We start from the raw sequence: 17,279 nt of genomic DNA, 5'->3' as shown, positions 1-17,279 counted from the left end.
TATGGAGTAGGAGGTTAACTGTTCTTCCTACAGAGTAGAACCCAGACTCTCAAGGAGAATCTAGTAAGACCTAGGATTGGTAGCTGGAAGCAGGCACTGTTAGAAATAAACTAACCAGAAGCGGGTTCTGAGTAATGTCAAGCAGCAGGATCACATGATGCTCAAGAGGTGCTGAGCTAGGGGGTTTGGGGCACGCAATACCGAAACAAGATGTGAAACAGGGACTCAATCCTCCATCCAAGTAGGAATTGAAGAAGGGTTAGCAGGCATCTGTTGGGTCCAAGCTACAAAACAGCTCTGATCCCTTGCCCCCTCTGTTGTTGGTAGAATTTAGGGAGGAAGTGGCTCCTGGATACATGTTCTTTTGGGTACTCAGCACCTGCTGTTGTCCCCACATTTTGGTGGCCACTCCGGATTCTGGCCGCGGATGGGGGCTTTTTGTCCACCACCACCAGTTAATGGGAAAGATGGTCAAACATGGAAATACAGTTTCTACTCCCCTGCAACATAATTGGCTTGGAGATGCACTTTAGTGAAGACTAGAACTGAAAACATTTTTCTTCCCGGAAAACAGAGCCATTCGGGACAGTAGGGCTAAAGTCCAGAGGCCAGTGTCCTTGAAACATGTTTTAAGCTAGTGCTGTCCAATAGAATTTTTTGCAATGACGAAAATATCTTATTTGTGCTGCTCAATTGGGTAGCTACAAGCTTCATGTGGTCACGGTGGTTATCGACTACCTGTGGATTTTTTTTTCCTTTTTTTTTTTTTTTTGGTGATACAGCCCCTTTCTGCCAAAGAGCTTGAGCCAAATTTTTGCCACTTGCAAGTCTCAACTAAACCAAGGTGTTTTCCCTTGAAATAAAACTAGAAATCTAGAACAGCAACCCAAGTCTCTCCACAGCAGAATGAGACCAGGTATCAGGGATTCAGGTCGGCAGGGGGAAGAATAGAGAAGTAAAGAGGGAGGGGCCAGGAGTGAGGCCCAGCAAGTCCTCACAGTGGACCAAACCCAAGATTCTTAAATATAGATGTATTTTTTTCATCTCTGGACACACAACAATCACCCATTCTGCCCTCCCCCTCCCAACTGCAAACCAAGTGCATCAGACACAGCACAGCACACATGAAGGGCCCCTCCCTTTCACCAAAGCTGGGGGCAGGGCACAGCTTAAGGACAGAAGAGCCTTGAGGTAAATATGAAAGTTCTAGAACCTAGTGGGTTCAGTTCTAGACCAGGGGCAAAGGACCAGGAAGCACAGTGATAAGGTTCTAGAGTCAGCAACCAGGACCTAGAACCCAGTGGTTTCATGGTGGGCCTAGGGGCTGGGGGTTGTGGCAGAGGAAGATAGCTAGTTCTGTCCCCAGTGAGAAGATTCTCTGGAGACAACAGGAATCTCAAGATATGATGAGCTCAGACTCAGAGAAGGAGGAGTAGGGTCTGGTTTAGAAAAGGTCAGAAAGGTATCTAGACCAAGACGGGATGTTCTCTAATAGGAATGAGAAGCCAAGTGGTTCTGCACCACCACCATCACCCCATTGGCCAAAGTACAGAGAGAGGAGGCTGGGGGTGTGGAAAGACCCTCCAGGCAGAGACAGACACCCCAGGAAGCACCAGATCAGACTAAACACACGAGCGACCTGGTCTGGAGTTGAAATGGAGGACCTCTGCATTCAGTTAAGTCCCTGATAGTGCCCCAGCTTTGGACTTGATTGTCCCAATTGTACGGACACCACATGGTTTCCAGAGCTTGTAACCCCCGGGGCCAGGCCTGAGCATGGCATATTCTGTGTGCTGCAAACTTAGCAAGCCACAAAGGATCCTAGGAGACCCTGCCTGGAAGGCAACAGAGCAGGTTTCCTAAAACCTCTGGCACCTTAGCACGGTAATGGCAGGTTCCTGGCCCCTGGCACCTAAGCCAGGCCCGGAGGACTCCAGGGCACAGAGTATGCATTCTGGAACCCAGGAAAGGCACGGCGTTGTAGATTCTGGAGTGTTGGGGGTTCCAAGAGCGGGGCCAGAGGGGCTGGAGTGTATGGCGGAGGGGGCGGGGCTGTGGCCCCCCCAGGAGGGCTCGAGATCCGGAGTGGGGTTTAGGAACAGCGCCATCCTGCATCCACCCTCTGGAGGAGAGGCAGGATGGGTCGGGAGTGAGGGGCCCGGGACTCAGTTGCGCTCCTCGCCCAGGGAGCTGGCAGGGCTGAGGGGCTCACTGGGAGTGCTGAGCGAGCTGGAGGGCGCCGTGTCCACCGAGCTGCGCTTGCTCCCGCCGGTGGAAGAGGTGCAGGAGGCGCGGCGCGGCCACTCCGGGGCGCGGATGTTGCGCCGGTCCTTGGCTGCCTCCTCGTCCTCGTCGTAGCGCTCCCCATCTACATCCGGCGGCCCGTCCCGCGGCTCCTCCTCGTCCTCACTCTGGTGCGGACTTGAGTGGCGCGACAGCGAGGGCGATGGTGGCACCGAGGCCGGCCGCGGGTAGCGGTAGCCCTGAGTCTGCGTTCCGGGGGTGTGGGCACAAACCGCAGAGTGAGCAGAGACCTCTACGGTTCCCCCCATCCTCGGGGGCCCTCCCACTCCAAGAGGGACCCGCCCCCACCCCAGCCCTGTAGCTCCAGGCCCATCAGAGAGATATGGGTCCACTCACCGCGTCAGCCTCGTGGGGCTCATAGGTGAAGTGTTCTGGAAAGGCCTTGGCCAGCGCCATGTGGCGTGCAGACATATAGTACTTGGGGAAAAGGAAGGGAGGAGGCGTCAGGGGACCGGAGCCAGGCCCCGCCCCCGGCAGAGGTGGAAGGGGGCGGGCCCTAGTCACACTCCAGCACCTTCCAGTTGGCCCCTATGCCAATTAACCATCTCTCTGGACGTCTCTGAGCCACACCTCATTAACAGGGGGCCAGAATTAAGTCGGTTACCCCTTCGGCCACACACTGAAGCAAGTAAGGTAACCTCCACCAATGTGGTCTACCTGCAAAAGCTGCTTGATTTCTTAAAGGGAGAACAACTGGTACAGGTGGAAGGAGACTGCCTCCTGCGCGAGCCTTGGAGGCAGAGCAATCAGAGACCCAGAGCCGGAAGCGGCCGTTTCACCAGCGGAGGACGTGGAAGGGAGTTATACCCGGCCTAGGTATTTCCAGTCCAGAAGGTCTGAGAGGCGCTCGGTGCGGTTTCGCTGGATGATGCGCTGCCGCCGGCTCTGCTGGCAGAAGCTGTAGAGGAAGGAGGTGAGCTGGGAGCAGGAATCATCCAGACTGCGGAACCGCCGGTCCAGGATGTAGATGCCTGTGGGGGCCAGGACGGGGGCTCAGATATCAGACTAAGGAAACCATTCTCCCAGGGACTGTGGGGCGCCAGGACCCTTCCTTCCCAGGGACCCAGGAGCCCACCCTTTCCGCCCCCAGGATCCAAGAGTCTCGGCTCTGTCTGGGAGCTGACCGTAAGCGGAGGGGTCTGCAATGTGTTCCTCCATGAAGCAGCCGAAGCCAGAGAGGTTGGTGGAGATACTGGGGATGCCCATAACCGTGCACTCAGCTGCAGGAAGGCGGCAGAAGGAAGGTCCACTTAGCTTTCGCATTCTTTGAGACTCAAACGCAAGCCCTAACAGCGCCCTCTACTGACACCTTGCACAATCACTGAGCCCACAAAATCAGACTTAGACCTTAGACTATCATAGTCTCTTTCTTGAAAGCTAAGAGGCTCAGAAAAGGGAATTCACTTGTTTCCAGGCTTTAGGATGACGTAGAGTCTAGAGTTAGGCGATAGGATGCTCAATTATTAAGTTCATACTCTGTGCCAATGTCTACCATTTACTTAATCCTCACAGCCTGTAAGGTATTTTCTTTCTTTCTTTCTTTCTTTCTTTCTTTTTTTTTAAAGATTTTATTTATTTATTTTTTTTCAGATTTATTTACTTGGGGGAATCCCTGGGTGGCTCGGCGGTTTGGCGCCTGCCTTCCGCCCAGGGCGTGATCCTGGAGTCCCGGGATTGAGTCCTGCATGGGGCTCCCTGCATGGAGCCTGCTTCTCTCTCTGCCTGTAGCCTGCTTCTCCCTCTGCCTGTCTCTGCCTCTCTCTCTCAGTCTGTCTCTCATGAATAATAAGTAAATCAATCTTTTTTTTTAAAGATTTTATTTATTTATTCATGAGAGACAGACAGAGAGAGAGGCAGAGACACAGGCAGATGGAGAAGCAGGCTCCTCGCAGGGAGCCCCATGCTGGACTCGATCCCAGATCCTGGGGTCACAACCTGAGGCAAAGACAGGAGCCTAACCACTGAGCCACCCAGGCATCCTAAGATTTTATTTATTTATTTGACAGAGAGACAGCACAAACAGGAAGCAGATTCCCTGCTAAGCAGGGAGCCCTGGTGGGGCTCAATCCCAGGACTCTGGGATCATGACCTGAGCTGAAGGCAGATGCTTAATGGACTGACCCACCCAGGCACTCCGGTAGGATACTTTCTTGTGCCAGACATAGTGTAATGGTTAATCATAGCTTCAGTCTATTTTTTTTTAAAGATTTATTTGTTTATTTGAGAGAGAGAGAGAGAGAGAGAAAGAGAAGAGGGGAGGGGCAGAGGGAGACAGAGTCCTAAGCAGACTCTGTGCCAGGCACATAGCCTGATGTGGGGCTCAATCTCATGACCCCGAGATCAGGGCCTGAGCTGAAGCCAAAGGGCAGTCATTTAACTGACTGAGCCACCTGGGCGCCCCAGCTTCAGTCTATTTTGACAGGAGGTCAGAGAAGGGCTCTTATTACTGCCTCCTTTAACACCCTAAACAAGCCTGAGAAATGCTTCAAGCAGTTTATTTTTATTTTTTAAATTTTTAAAAAGTTTTATTGGGACACCTGGGTGGCTCAGCGATTGAGTGTCTGCCTTTGGCTCAGGGCATGATCCTGGAATCCTGGGATCGAGTCCCGCATCGGGCTCCCTGCATGGAGCCCGCTTCTCTCTCTGCCTATGTCTCTGCCTCTCTCTGTGTGTCTCTCATGAATAAATAAATAAAATATTTTTAAAAATCATATTTATTTATTCATGAGAGACACAGACAGAGAGGCAGGTGCCTGTGGGGAGCCCAATGCGAGACTTGATCCCTGGACCCTGGTATCACAACCTGAGCCAAAGGCAGACACTCAACCACTGAGCCACCCAGGTACCCCCACATTCAGCTGCTGTTATCTCAGGGGCCAAACATCAGCAAACTGTGGGGAATGCCACATGACCTGTGACTGTGATATCAGCCCTCTAATTATGCTTCACGTAAACTACTTACTGCATCACAAAAACACATCCCGTAGCAAAACAGACTGTTGCTATTGTCCTTGTTTTGCCACGGAGAGCTTGGGGCACAGAACAGGCAAGTACCTTGATGGATCATGCCTGATCTGACCAGAAGCCCACCAGCATGCTGCACTCACCCGGCGTGTAGCCCCAAGGTTCATAGTAGGAGGGAAAGACCCCAAGGTGGCAGCCACGGACAAATTCTTCATAATCCACGGGGAGCAGGGGGCTCGTGGAGGAGAGAAACTCTGGATGGAAAATAACCTAGCAGTGAAAAAGAAGAGCTCAGCCCAAGCAGCTTATTTAACTACTCCCTGGGACCCCAGAGTGGCCCAGAGAAGATGAAAAACTTGTCTAAAGTCACATAAGTCAGTGGTAGGAAAAAGATTTGAATCTAAGTCTGTCAGCTTGAAGTGCTAAGGTCCTTTCTAAAACACAGCAATCCTTTGATAAACTAGGGGAAAGGGGGGGATGAGAGGCCCAGGCTCTCTGTACCCCACCCCACCCCATCGTGCCTTTTTTTTTTTTTTTTTTAAGATTTTATTTATTTATTCATGAGAGACACAGAAAGGCAGAGACACAGGCAAAAGGAGAAGCAGCCTCCCCGTGGGGAGTCTGATGTGGAACTTAATCCCAGGACCCCAGGATCATAACCTGAGCCAAAGGCAGATGTTCAACCACTGAGCCATCCGGGTGCCCCTCCAGCCCACCATGCTTAACCCACCTTGACCATTGCCCTCACCTTGACCCTGTCAGCACTACTATTGAAGAGCCCAATTCGGCGGATGGTGGTCAGGATAGGGTCCGAGGAGTCGTCCAGCATGTTGTGGGTGCACACAGGGGGGAAAGACTGTCGCTGTAGGGGCCACATGTAGGATGAGGATCAGAGAAAGGGCACAGGGCTCCCTAGTTCCCCATGAGCCATGCTGACCCTGGGGAGACCACAATTCCCACCAGGTTGTAGGAACAATAAGCCCAAGAGATGAGGAGTTGTGATTGTCTACTTGGCTCTATATGTAAAGGTCCACTTTTCCCTTTAATTTCCATGAGCCGGACAGAAACCACAATTCCCAGCTGTCTTTGAGGCAAAGCCTGCCTCTCAGACTATGGGAGTTAGAACTATTCCATTTTGTACTCTTGGCTCTGTCATCAAAGAAACCCAAAGGCACTAAAACTACCCTAACTCAATGAGGCAGAGACTTTGCCAATATGGTAGCAAGCTTCAGGAGCTGCTGGAAGTTGCAGGGGCTTTTTTTGTTTTGGCTTTGTTGAGAGAGAGAGAGAGCATCTCAAGCAGGCTCCATGACCAGGACAGGGCCCAACGTGGGGCTCAATCCTCTGACCCTGAGATCATACCTGAGCCAAAATCAAGAGCTGGATCTCAACCAACTGAACCACCCAGGTGCCCCTAGTTGTAGTTTTCTTATGAAAATCTTGGCTTGTTTTCTCTCCAAATCACCTTTACTCTCCATCCTGTAATTCCCTCCACCTCCACTCCCAACCGAGGCCCAAAGGAACCAGAATTCCCAAGAATCAGTGAAGTAGGCCAGAGCTAGGAACTCCCACAGGGTGCTGGGATAGATAATTACTTGTACCTCTTCCATCTCATGAAAAAGTTCTACTCTCCTTCAGTCAGCGTCTGGGAGCTGCAAGAAACTACAACTCCCAGCAGCCTTAAGGACTATTGGAAATTGTAGTTTGGCCAAAAGCACATCACATCTTATTTATGCTTTGGTTTCCATTCCCCAGGGAGTGTTTATCAACCCTGACCACAGGTACCAAAGATTCTGGACTCCAGAGAAGAAAAGAACTATACTTCCCAGAAGCCTCTGGGGCTGGGGAAGAATCCGTGTAGCAGGGGCTGCTGGGAGTTGTAGTTCTCATTCGGTTACTGCCACGTACCTCTAAGGTTTCCCATCCACCTAACTGCATTAATCTCAGGAATCTAAAGAAGCTATAATTCCCAGGAATGTTTGGGGACTAAGACACAGCCAGTGGGATAACAAAAGCAGTGTGGCTGCTGAGAGTTTTCAATGTTCTTCAGGTAATGGCAAGTGTTTTAGCTGCCCTTCTGGCTCTAATGAGTATGCAGCTAGTTTGCATGCAGCAAGACCCAGGGACAGCTGGAACTTGTAGTTCTTTTGTGGCTGGTTTGGCTTCCTAAAGTTCCCTTTCACCTTTTGTCCATTGACTGCAGGGACTCAATGAAATTGGAGCTCCAAAGAAAAAAGAAAAGAAAAGAAAGAAAAGAAAAAGAAAAAGAAAGAAAAAGAAAAAGAAAAAGAAAAGTAAAGAGGAGAAAGAGAAAGAAAGAAAGAAAGAAAGGGAAAAGAAAAGGAGGGAAGGAGGGGAGGGGAGGGAGGGAGGAAAGAAGAAAGGAAGGAAGGAAAGAAGGAAGGAAGGAAGGAAGGAAGGAAGGAAGGAAGGAAGGAAGGAAGGAAGGAAGGAAGAAATTTCAACTCCCAGCAGCCCCTATAGCAGAATAAGCCCTGGGAAAACAGGCTGCCCTCAGGGACCTGAAGTTCACATCCTTCTATGGACTTGTGATTCCCTAAAAAGGGCTGCCCGTAAAGCAGAACTTCCAGCAATCTCTGGGGTCAGAGCTGACATGGCGGGCTGCCTATGGGGCTGCGGGGCGTTTCCAGCTCTCTGTTCAGGGGTCCAGACCATACCTGCGTGGCAAAGATGGCTCTCTTCATCATAGTGAAGTCCTCCTTGTCCAGCATCTTGTTCATGTCCGGGAGGCTCCCCCTGCAAGGTGAGCAAGGTATGCATCTCGAAATGGGTGATGAGAGGAGTTAGGGCCTAGGAGGATGCAGGGCTGGGGGTGGGACACTCACACCAGCAAGGATTCGTAAAGCTTCCTTCCGAACTTCTCTTTCACTGTGTTGGCTGTATCCCTAGAAGGAACAGAGCCACAACATCACATACACACTGGCTGCCATATATTGTTAGGTTTCTGGGGCAGTTCAAAAACCGAGGTCTGAGCACAGGCCCTGGGGATTCTGGGCTGGAGGATGGGGACCTGGGAAACAGACCCTGGAAGGCTCGAATCCCTTGTGCCTGGCATCAGCTGTGTGGCCAGGAACAGGTGGCCTTCCCTCTCTGACTTCAGTGACTCATCCATAGGAGAGGGATAAAAATAGAATCAACCTCATAGGTTTGCAGTGAAAACTTGATGAAGTCATGACAAAAAAAGTACACAGTGCCTGGCCCATGGCAAGCCTTCCAGAAATGTCAGCTATTTTTAGGGCTTGCACTAGTCCTGGCAGTGGCAGTGCTAAGCCCCATTTTGTAAAAAGGAAAAATTATGTTCTGAGAGGAAATGAAGTACACAAGTAAAGCTAGCAATTAGTGACATCCTATAGGCTCATTGACATTCCTCTGCTCATAATCCTCTCATAGCTCTGGCCTCATTCTCTACCCCATCTCCCTATAGCACAGTGCTCCAGCCCCACTGGTCCCCTGTGGTTTCTTAAACACACCTCAGGGCCTTTGCACTTGCTGTTCTTCTGCCTGAAGTCCTATTCCCCAGATACATAGGGAGGGCTCCCTCCCTCATTTCTTCTGTTGGTCTCTACCCAATGGCATTTTCTCATTGTGGCCTGTCCTGACAACTCCACATCCTGTCTCATATTCCACTTCCTTTTTTTTTACTCCTCCACCTCCCTTTTTCCCTGAAAGATTTTATTTTTAAGTAATCTCTACACTCAACATGGGGCTTGAACTTACAACCCTGAGATCAAGAGTCACATGCTCTACTGCCTGAGCCAACCAGGCACCCCAGAACATTTTCTATAGAACTTTCTAGAATGTGAGCTTGGAGGGCAGGAATTTTATCTTTCTCATTCACAGCCTTGTCCCCAGGGCCTGGAGCAAAGTCTGGTACATGGTAGGTGCTCAAGGAATATCTGATGGCTGATGATTGAGTTTTGCATTTGAGGGAGCTGAGGCTTGGAGAGGCAGGATTATTTGCTTAAAGTCACAAAGCTAGGAGGGGGCAGTGGCACAAGTGGGACCTCGCCAGGTTAATGTCAGAGTCCTGGTTGTGCAGTCACACTTGTCCTGCTGGCAATTCCTTCCTGCCCCTGAACTGGGGGCCTCTTAAGCAGGTGACTTCACTAGGAATCTCTTGGGCCAAGTTGCTCATGTTCCAGAGAACAAAACTGAGCCTCCCAAAGAACACAGCTGGGAGTGGGAACGGCAGGGCTCCTGGGCTGGGGGCTGCTGACCAAAGCTGCTTGCGCACAGCTTGGCCCTTGAGGGTTTCCACGTTGAAGTTGTTGGTCCGGGCTGGCATGATGAAGAAGGCAACCACCGTCTGCTCGCTGCCGTTCACCTGGGCAGAGGAAGAGGCAGGGGGAGGGGATGGTCAGGATCACCTGGGTGAAGGCTGAGGCCACCTACCCTTTTCTATCCATCAGGACCACTGTGGGGCACCTGGGTGACTCAGTGGTTGAGAATCTGCCTTTGGCTCAAGGCATGATCAGGGTTTGAGTCCCAAGTCCCGCATCAGGCTCCCCACAGGGAGCCTGATTCTCCCTCTGCCTATGTCCCTGCCTCTCTCTGTGTGTCTCTCATGAATAAATTAAAAAATTCTTTAAAAAAAAAAAAAAAAAAAGACCACTGTGATCCTGCCATGTCCCTTCCTGTCAAGGAGAATTAAAGTTACCATCCTCACAGCGACTCTGGTCTGCCCCTTCATACATGGATTTCCCTACTCGCACCCACCCCCCCCCAAGTTATGTCCCAATTCCTTTGTCCTCTTTTTGTGTCCTTCCCGACAGCCCAGGCCTTACTCTGAGCAGATAATTGAGCCGGGCCAAGGCCTCTAGGAAGACATCGGCCCCCTTGTTAGAGAACTCGTAGCGGCCAGCGATAAAGAAATACAAGGTCTTGTCCAAGTTGAAGTCCAGGTGTCTAGAAAAGGCACAAGGCAGGGGGAAGCCAAGGTGAGGACCCTGTAGCCCTGGCCTTGAAACTACAAATCCCAGCAGCTGAAGGGGGCAAAGAACTGCTTAGAGTAGAGGCATCGTGGAGGAATCCTGGGAATTGTAGTTCTTCTCTCCTTAGCGGGGGATCGATCCCTCAATACCCAGCCATTGTTCTGGAGCTCAGAAATTCAAGAGGCTGAGCTACCCCACCTGTCCTGTCTCTCACACTCGGGACATGGGCTCCCAACCCCCTCCTCTTCTCAAGACCTAGGCATTTGGTCTACGTACCCATAAAAATGGCCCCGCACAAACTCCTGGATTCGAGCCTTGCTCTGAGCATGGAGGTTCTGGAACTCATGCATGGCGGAGAACTTCTTCACATTCAGCCCATTGGGGGTCACGATATCTAGGATTGGGGGAGAAGATCCATGTTTCAAGTCTTCATTTATTCATTCAGATCATTGTGGCTGAATGAATAAATAAAGGAAATAAAGGAAAGACTCCTTCTTTTTTTCACAATTTCTGTTTTAGTAGCTCCTCTGGGAGCTTCCTTGGTGACCTGGCTGCCCTGCCACTCAGATGCCTTCTTGCCCAAAGTTGCTTGCTTATGTTCACAAGCATGACTACAAATCCCAGCAGCCCCTGCAAATGGCTGACCACACAGGGAAATAATCCACCTTGGGGCCTCTGGGAGTTGTAGTTCTTGCCCTTCTACCACCCTGCACTGGGAATGATTTAAACATCCCCATCCTGCTTCTCCTAGAATATACCCTCAACCTTCAAGCCTTTTTTACGGCCCTTACCTTTCCTAGCCTCACAGAAATTAAAACATGTCAATGAAAAATTAAAACCTCCACCTGCTCCAGGAGTATAAGGAGCTGACCAGCCAAAGGCCTTCTGGGAATTGTAGTTCTCACAATACACCCACTGAGAATGGGTACCATAACCTGGGAAGAATAACTTGTTCCAACATCGCTCTTCTCACAATCAAAACCCAGTGAAACTCCATTCCCTTTCAGGAGATCAATGTCTACATTAACCAATAAAATAACTTTACCATTTTGAAATTAACATAAAAAAAATGACATCTCCCATTACTCTCTAGGGCATATAGACTGGCAGCTTCATATTCAGGTTACCAACTTAGGGTCTTCTGGGAGGTGTAGTTCTTTGCTCTCTATAGCTAAAAAAAAAAAAAAAGCTGGTATAGCCTTAGCACAGATGACCTCATTCATGTCTAGGGACTTCTGCCTATTCCCTACCTGGTTTCCTCTTGAGTAGGTGCTGGGCCTCAATGGCGGTGATCTGGGACACAGTAGTAAAGACGTGAGCGCAGTGGGCCGCTGCCCGCTCCATGCAGTAACGGTGATAGATTTGCCTCTCACCTGCTTCCTTGTCCACATTGAACTGGGTAGGAAGGGAGGGGCAGTCAGGGTAGAAGAACTGGGGAGAAGACTAGAGGTCTAGATTCTGGGGTTCTGGTTGTGGCTGGATGTTGAACTCCTGCGTCTTTAGGAAGGAGGGGGCTGAGGATTTGGACTCCTGGGTCATGGGAGAAGAAGCTTGACCCCCTGGGCGTCCTGGACAGCTTTGGGCTGTCCTGAAATACTCAGAGCCCCATCCATCACATTCCCGGCTCACATTCTCCAGGTTGTTGTAGAAGTCTACGGCACCCGCACACAGGTATCGTCCCAGGAGCGTGGCGTGGGTGGTGAAGATTGTAGCCACAGGAAGCCGCCGGGCCCGGCACAAGCAGAGTCCAATGCCTGCCAACCACTCATGGAAGTGTGCAACCACATGTGGCTTCTCCTCGTTCTGGGCCAGGAACTATGGGGCAACAGGAATAGGGCCGCTGTGTCTCCATATGTGTCATGCAGGCAAACGACAATCCCCAAGGTGGACAAGGAAGCAGGGGAGAGCTATCACCACTCCTGCACAGAGTGGGTGCTAGCCCACTGCAATCCCCCTAGAATAAGGAACTATAAATCCTTGAGACAGCCAGACCCGCTGACCCCATCCCTAAAGCCGATGGGAGTAGCAGGAGAGGGGTGTTGGCCAACCTTCTAAGTCCCAACAGTGCTGAATTGGAAAGCTTCCCCAGGTCCTGAATGTAACTCCTGGAGACTATCTCAATCAAGAGCCGAACTGTACCCCACACTGGGTAAAGGACTACAACTCCCAGAATGATCTAGGTGTAGCCAGTTCCTAAACTGTTTTCCCTGGGGCATAAGAAGTGAAGTTTTTGAGCCTTTTAAAAGCTAAAAGGGGGTCAGAATCAGGATTCCTGGTTTTCATGTAGGCTGGAGATCACCAAACATCCAGGGCCCAGCCACTATCAGATTAAAGAACTACAACTCCCAGAATTCCCTGGTACAAACCCTCCAGCCAGGCCAGTGTCTCCAATAGCTAATGCCTCCAAAATCCTATACTTGGAAGATTAGCGTGAATGAAGCTGAGTTTGGGAGTTTGAGTCTCTGAGGGAAAAAAAAGGGGGTCTGGGCCCCTGGATGTCCGTTTTCCCAAAGTTCAGAGCTAATGCTTGGAAAAAGACCTACCACTCTCATAATGCCCTGGGAGAAGCCAGTCACCCCTGGCCCCCACCCAGCCAGCCCCTGATCAGGGGCTGATAGCCATTGCAGTTTTGGGTCAGAGTCGGAAGGAGTGACATGGGGACCAGCAATGGGGCCTACCTCACCCAGGAACCAGGTGGTGAGGAAGCCAAAAAGGACAGCATCGTTGGCCTCACGGTCGTACCAGGGCACCCCGATGTTGCAGGTGTCCCAGAGCTCCCCCTTCCAGCGCTCCAGGGCCCAGGCTGAGGCCCCCACATCCAGGAGCACCACCAGGGGGCCCCCCTCGATCAGCCAGCGACCGAAATACACCTGGGGGTGGGGGGGCATGAGAAGGCTCAGGGCTTTGGCTACACCACTCTGGGCTCAGCTGCCTGGGCTTAGGGCCTCAGTTCTTCCACCGTTTCTGTATCTGCTGCTAAATTCTCACCCGCCGCCTTATTTCTCTATGGCTGTTAGTTATTCGCACTACAATCTTTTTGCATCTGTTATATTGATCCCTTGCTTAGTTTCTATCACCACTATCCTGCTCCTACTCACTGCCTCCTTTCTCTAGCTATACCCACATTTTTCACATGTCCTGTCCCTGGGCCCCCACTGCCTGGTTTTTCCACCCTTATGTCTCCAGCCTGCTGCCTCGTTTCTGTGTTTTTTTTTTGCCACTTCTCTCTTGCCAACCTCCGTGTTGCCTTTTCCCCCGTTATCTTTTCCTTCTGCTGCTAATTCTTCTCACTGGATGTTTCTTTTACTGTTCTCACTGCCTTATTTCTTCCACCTGCTGCCTTGCTTCTGACTCTTTCACCATAAATCTGTCACCTTCTGCCTCCTGGCTCTGCCCCATTTTGTACCCTGCAGCCACTTTTTTTTTTAAGATTTTATTTATTTATTCATGAGAGAGAGAGAGAGAGAGAGGCAGAGACACAGACAGAGGGAGAAGCAGGCTCCATGCAGGGAGCCCGATGTGGGACTCCATCCCGGGACTTAATCCTGGGACTCCAGGATCACACCCTGGGCCAAAGGCAGGTGCTAAACGCTGAGCTACCCAGGCATCTTTTTTAATGCCAGCTGCCCTCTTTCCTCCCCCAGGGGCTGCATTTTTCTATCCACTGCCATGTTTCTAAACCTCACTGTCACAATTCTTTCTGCCTCTGCCCCATTCCTCCAGTCGGCTGCTTTCCTCCTGAGATGAGATGAAGCCCAAAGTCTGGGCCTACTGCCACCGTCCCTGTGCACGCAGCTAGCAGTCGTATGCCTCCCTGACCTGGCTTTTCCCAGCTGGAGGAGCCTGACTCTCATGCCCCTCCCCTCCCCCTCCCAGCTGTTGTCTGCCCTTTTGCTGGAGGGGGGGGCTATTCTTAGGCCCCCAGCACGTGGGGAGCAGCTGCCATGGGGGAGGGCTGGGCTGTCCTACAGTTCCTTAGGGACAGGGTTGGGTCTGACTGGGCTCCAGACCCCACCCCAAGACAGGCTGTGAATGAATGTAGGAACTACTGTACTTCTCCCTCCTAGACCCCAACCTGTCTGTACTTGAGGCCTGGGACATCTTGATCTTCTGTCTACGTAGCAGCCACCTCTCTGTGTTCATCCTTCCGTCATCATCCAGGGCCTTAGGACAAGATCTCCCCTCCTATCTTTAATTCCTGGCTCTGCTCCTCTAAATCTCTGCCTTGTGGTCTGCTTGCCTAGCTCTCTTCTCTTCATTAGTACTCTATGTTCCTTTCCCTTCTAGGTCCTTCTCCCTGAAATATGGGGCTGCTTTTCTTCTTTATTTTGATCAGCTCTCTCCCTATTGCTCTAGCCCCTGGAGCTATCACCACCTCTTGGGACACTCAATCTCTCTCCATCCGTCTCTCTTCCTTTGTCAGCCTGTCCACCTCACTGCAAGCTCAGCTGCTTATAGTGATGATGATGATGATGGCCATGATCACAATAGCTTATACAGTACCAACTGAAGCTAGGAACTGCACTGAAGACTTTATTAACTGTTAGATCCCCCCAAAACCCATAGAAATATGCTATTCGCATGTTTATTAGCCAAGGTCACACAGGCAGAGAGTAGAGAAGGTGACTTTGAACTTCAGGCTCCAGAACCCCTACTCTGGTACTCCTGCCTCACCCCAAGCCCACCTCCCCTCGATCCCATCTGGCTGTCTTTCTATCTAGCTCTTTTTCTCCCTTTGGGTCTGACAACCTTGGCATCTAGGAACTATTTCTCAATATATCTTGGACCTGCAGTCTGTCTGTCTGTTTATCCATTCGCCAATCTCTTACAGCTTGGGGTTCACCCACCCATTTCATGGGGTCCTGCATCTGTCTGAGTGTCTGTTTTGATCCATGCCTCTCTCTCCCTCTGGGGCTATCCTCCCTGCCCCATCCCCCCCTGCTCCCTCTTCCCCATCCCTTCTCTATCTGCTGCTCCCACCCTAACTCTGGGCACCCACCTCCTGACCCTTGGCCTGGTCATTCCTACCTTGCAGCCTTTGCTGTTCATGGAGTCCAGTGTCCTCTTCAGAGCTGGGGTTGGGGGCTCGAGCAGTTCCACCTGGGTCCTCACGCCCTGCTCTGTGTACGGTCCAACCAGGTAGTAGTTGTCGCCCCACTCATCCCCTGTCACCTTCGCCTTCGTCTGCAGCACGGTGTAGATGCCACCCACTGTGGGCCCAAGGTGTGTGAGGGCAGGTCCCAGCCGAGGTCCACAGGTCTGGGACCTGGGACAAGGGTTGGGGGTATGTGTGCAGGGGAGTGCATGGGAGCACATGGGAGGTGCTGGGGCCCTGGACCTCTGGTTTAGAGGGAGGAGGGGACTGGAAGCCCACACTTCTGAGTCAGAGGGAGGATGGGATAAGAGTTCCAGGGCCATACTGGTTTAAGGGAGAACGGGGCTCAGACTAAACTTCTGAGTCTGAGACAGGAGAGTGGTAGGAACCTGGGCTCCTGGGTCTGAGGCAATTAGGGGCTGGGGTCTCAAGGATGACAGAAGCTGACAAAGATTAGCAGGACCCAGGTTCCTGAGTTCCCAGCTCACGAGCTGGGTTTAAATTCTCAGTCAGTCTCTAGGTCACCATAGGGGAGAATCTCTCTTCATGGGCCTATTCAGATTCCCACAGTTGCCCAAGAGAGGGCTGAATTGTCATTCCTTGCCCCCCAGGGGCTCTGCTGATCTGTCCCTCAGTTTCCTCTCCCCATATGAGGACACACATGCGGAGCCCTGCTCCTCCCCATGACTCTACTGGGCTCCCAGCCTCCTTACCTCCTGGAGCCTGGGCCCTGGTGATACATGGCTCCCAGTTTGAGGGCTGCCTGCCATGGTGTAAGACCCAGTCCCATTCTCTCCCAAGACTCAGCAAAGCAAAACCCTAGCTCCCTCCAGTCCCAGCTGGTTTTCCAAACCCAGTAGGCCCTTCAGGGCCTGGGACACAGAAATCTAGGCCCCCAGCCACTCCCATTCTAGGGCCCAGCCCCTGACCAAGTTAGGACTTCCCCAGCCTTCCCTCATTTCAGTACGCATGTGTCTGAGGCCACAGGCTCCTCTACTCTTAGAAACTCACACCCTCAGAGCCTAGGCATTCAGAACCTAACTCTCTCCCACCCTAAGATCTAAGAATTAGAGTCTGCAGCCCCTCCCATCTTTATTGGCAAGTGGCCAGCTCCCAGATTCTGCCCCCATGAGTCATGCATCCTATCTCCCAGTTGGCTCTCTCCCAAGCCCAGAGTTCTATCCCCAAACTCTTCCCCCAGGGCCACAGGTCTGAAACCCAGCCACTTCATCTCCTTCGCTGTTCAGGACCCAGTTTCTGGTCTCCCAGAAACCTCCTTCCAGGACTTAGGAATCTTTCATTTTAGCTTCCTCTTTCCCAGGACCCAGCAACTGGACTTCCAGACTCCTTCCATTTTAACAAAGTGAGGCGACTCATCCCCACCCCGCCAGGGTCCAGGAGACATACCCCAGCCCCTCCCCAAGGACACAGAAGTCATAGGCACCTTGCCCAGAACCCAAGAGTCCTGCCATGTAGTCCCGTCCTCCAATTACTCAGGAGTTCCAGCCCCCATCCCCGACTGCCCTCCTCGTCCGGGACCCACCGCCTGGCGTGCTCACCCTTGTTGGCCACTTCCCAGGCCACCTCGAAGAGCACTGTGTTCTCCAGATCGAATTCATCCTCCCAATCCTCCAGTCCTGGCAGTGAGGACATGGACAAAGTGCGGCTTAGAGGCATGGCCGACGCGTGAAGGGCGCTCTAGGGGCCAGAGGTAGGGGCTCCAGAGGTGCCTGGGGAATGCAAAGGGCAGGGCGCGGGGCCAGGTAGCTGGTGCCCAAGGGGAAGCTTGCAACGCCCTCGGCTTCCTATTGCACGACCGCACCCCCACCCGGGAGCGCTGAGCCCTAAGCAGGAGGCGGCCGCAGCGTCACTGAGTCCGGTGGGGCCCCTGCAGTGAAATCTTGCGGCCACCAGGAGGCGGGGCCCGCCGCCCGACCACAGCCATTGGCCCTTGCCCGGGGGAG

The 17,279-nt window shown here is 52.0% G+C and overlaps 1 protein-coding gene across 1 annotated transcript; it reads right to left on the bottom strand.

The window, feature by feature from the left end:
• Positions 1 to 1,016: 1,016 nt before the first annotated feature.
• On the bottom strand, positions 1,017 to 17,223 carry GYS1 (glycogen synthase 1). Its single transcript, XM_072772009.1, has 16 exons — positions 16,875 to 17,223; positions 15,249 to 15,430; positions 12,899 to 13,090; positions 11,850 to 12,035; positions 11,471 to 11,615; positions 10,497 to 10,614; positions 10,074 to 10,194; positions 9,507 to 9,613; positions 8,115 to 8,174; positions 7,947 to 8,025; positions 6,017 to 6,130; positions 5,412 to 5,538; positions 3,429 to 3,524; positions 3,112 to 3,275; positions 2,641 to 2,721; positions 1,017 to 2,489 (listed from the first exon to the last, which is right to left on the bottom strand). The coding sequence occupies exons 1-16, from the start codon at positions 16,990 to 16,992 to the stop codon at positions 2,166 to 2,168; spliced, it is 2,214 nt and encodes a 737-aa protein (XP_072628110.1). The 5' UTR covers positions 16,993 to 17,223; the 3' UTR covers positions 1,017 to 2,165.
• Between the last annotated feature and the right edge of the window lie 56 nt (positions 17,224 to 17,279).

This window comes from Canis lupus, chromosome 1, assembly GCF_048164855.1.
Source record: "Canis lupus baileyi chromosome 1, mCanLup2.hap1, whole genome shotgun sequence".
Lineage (NCBI taxonomy): Eukaryota > Metazoa > Chordata > Mammalia > Carnivora > Canidae > Canis > Canis lupus.
This window is presented reverse-complemented; position numbering and strand designations above follow the sequence as displayed.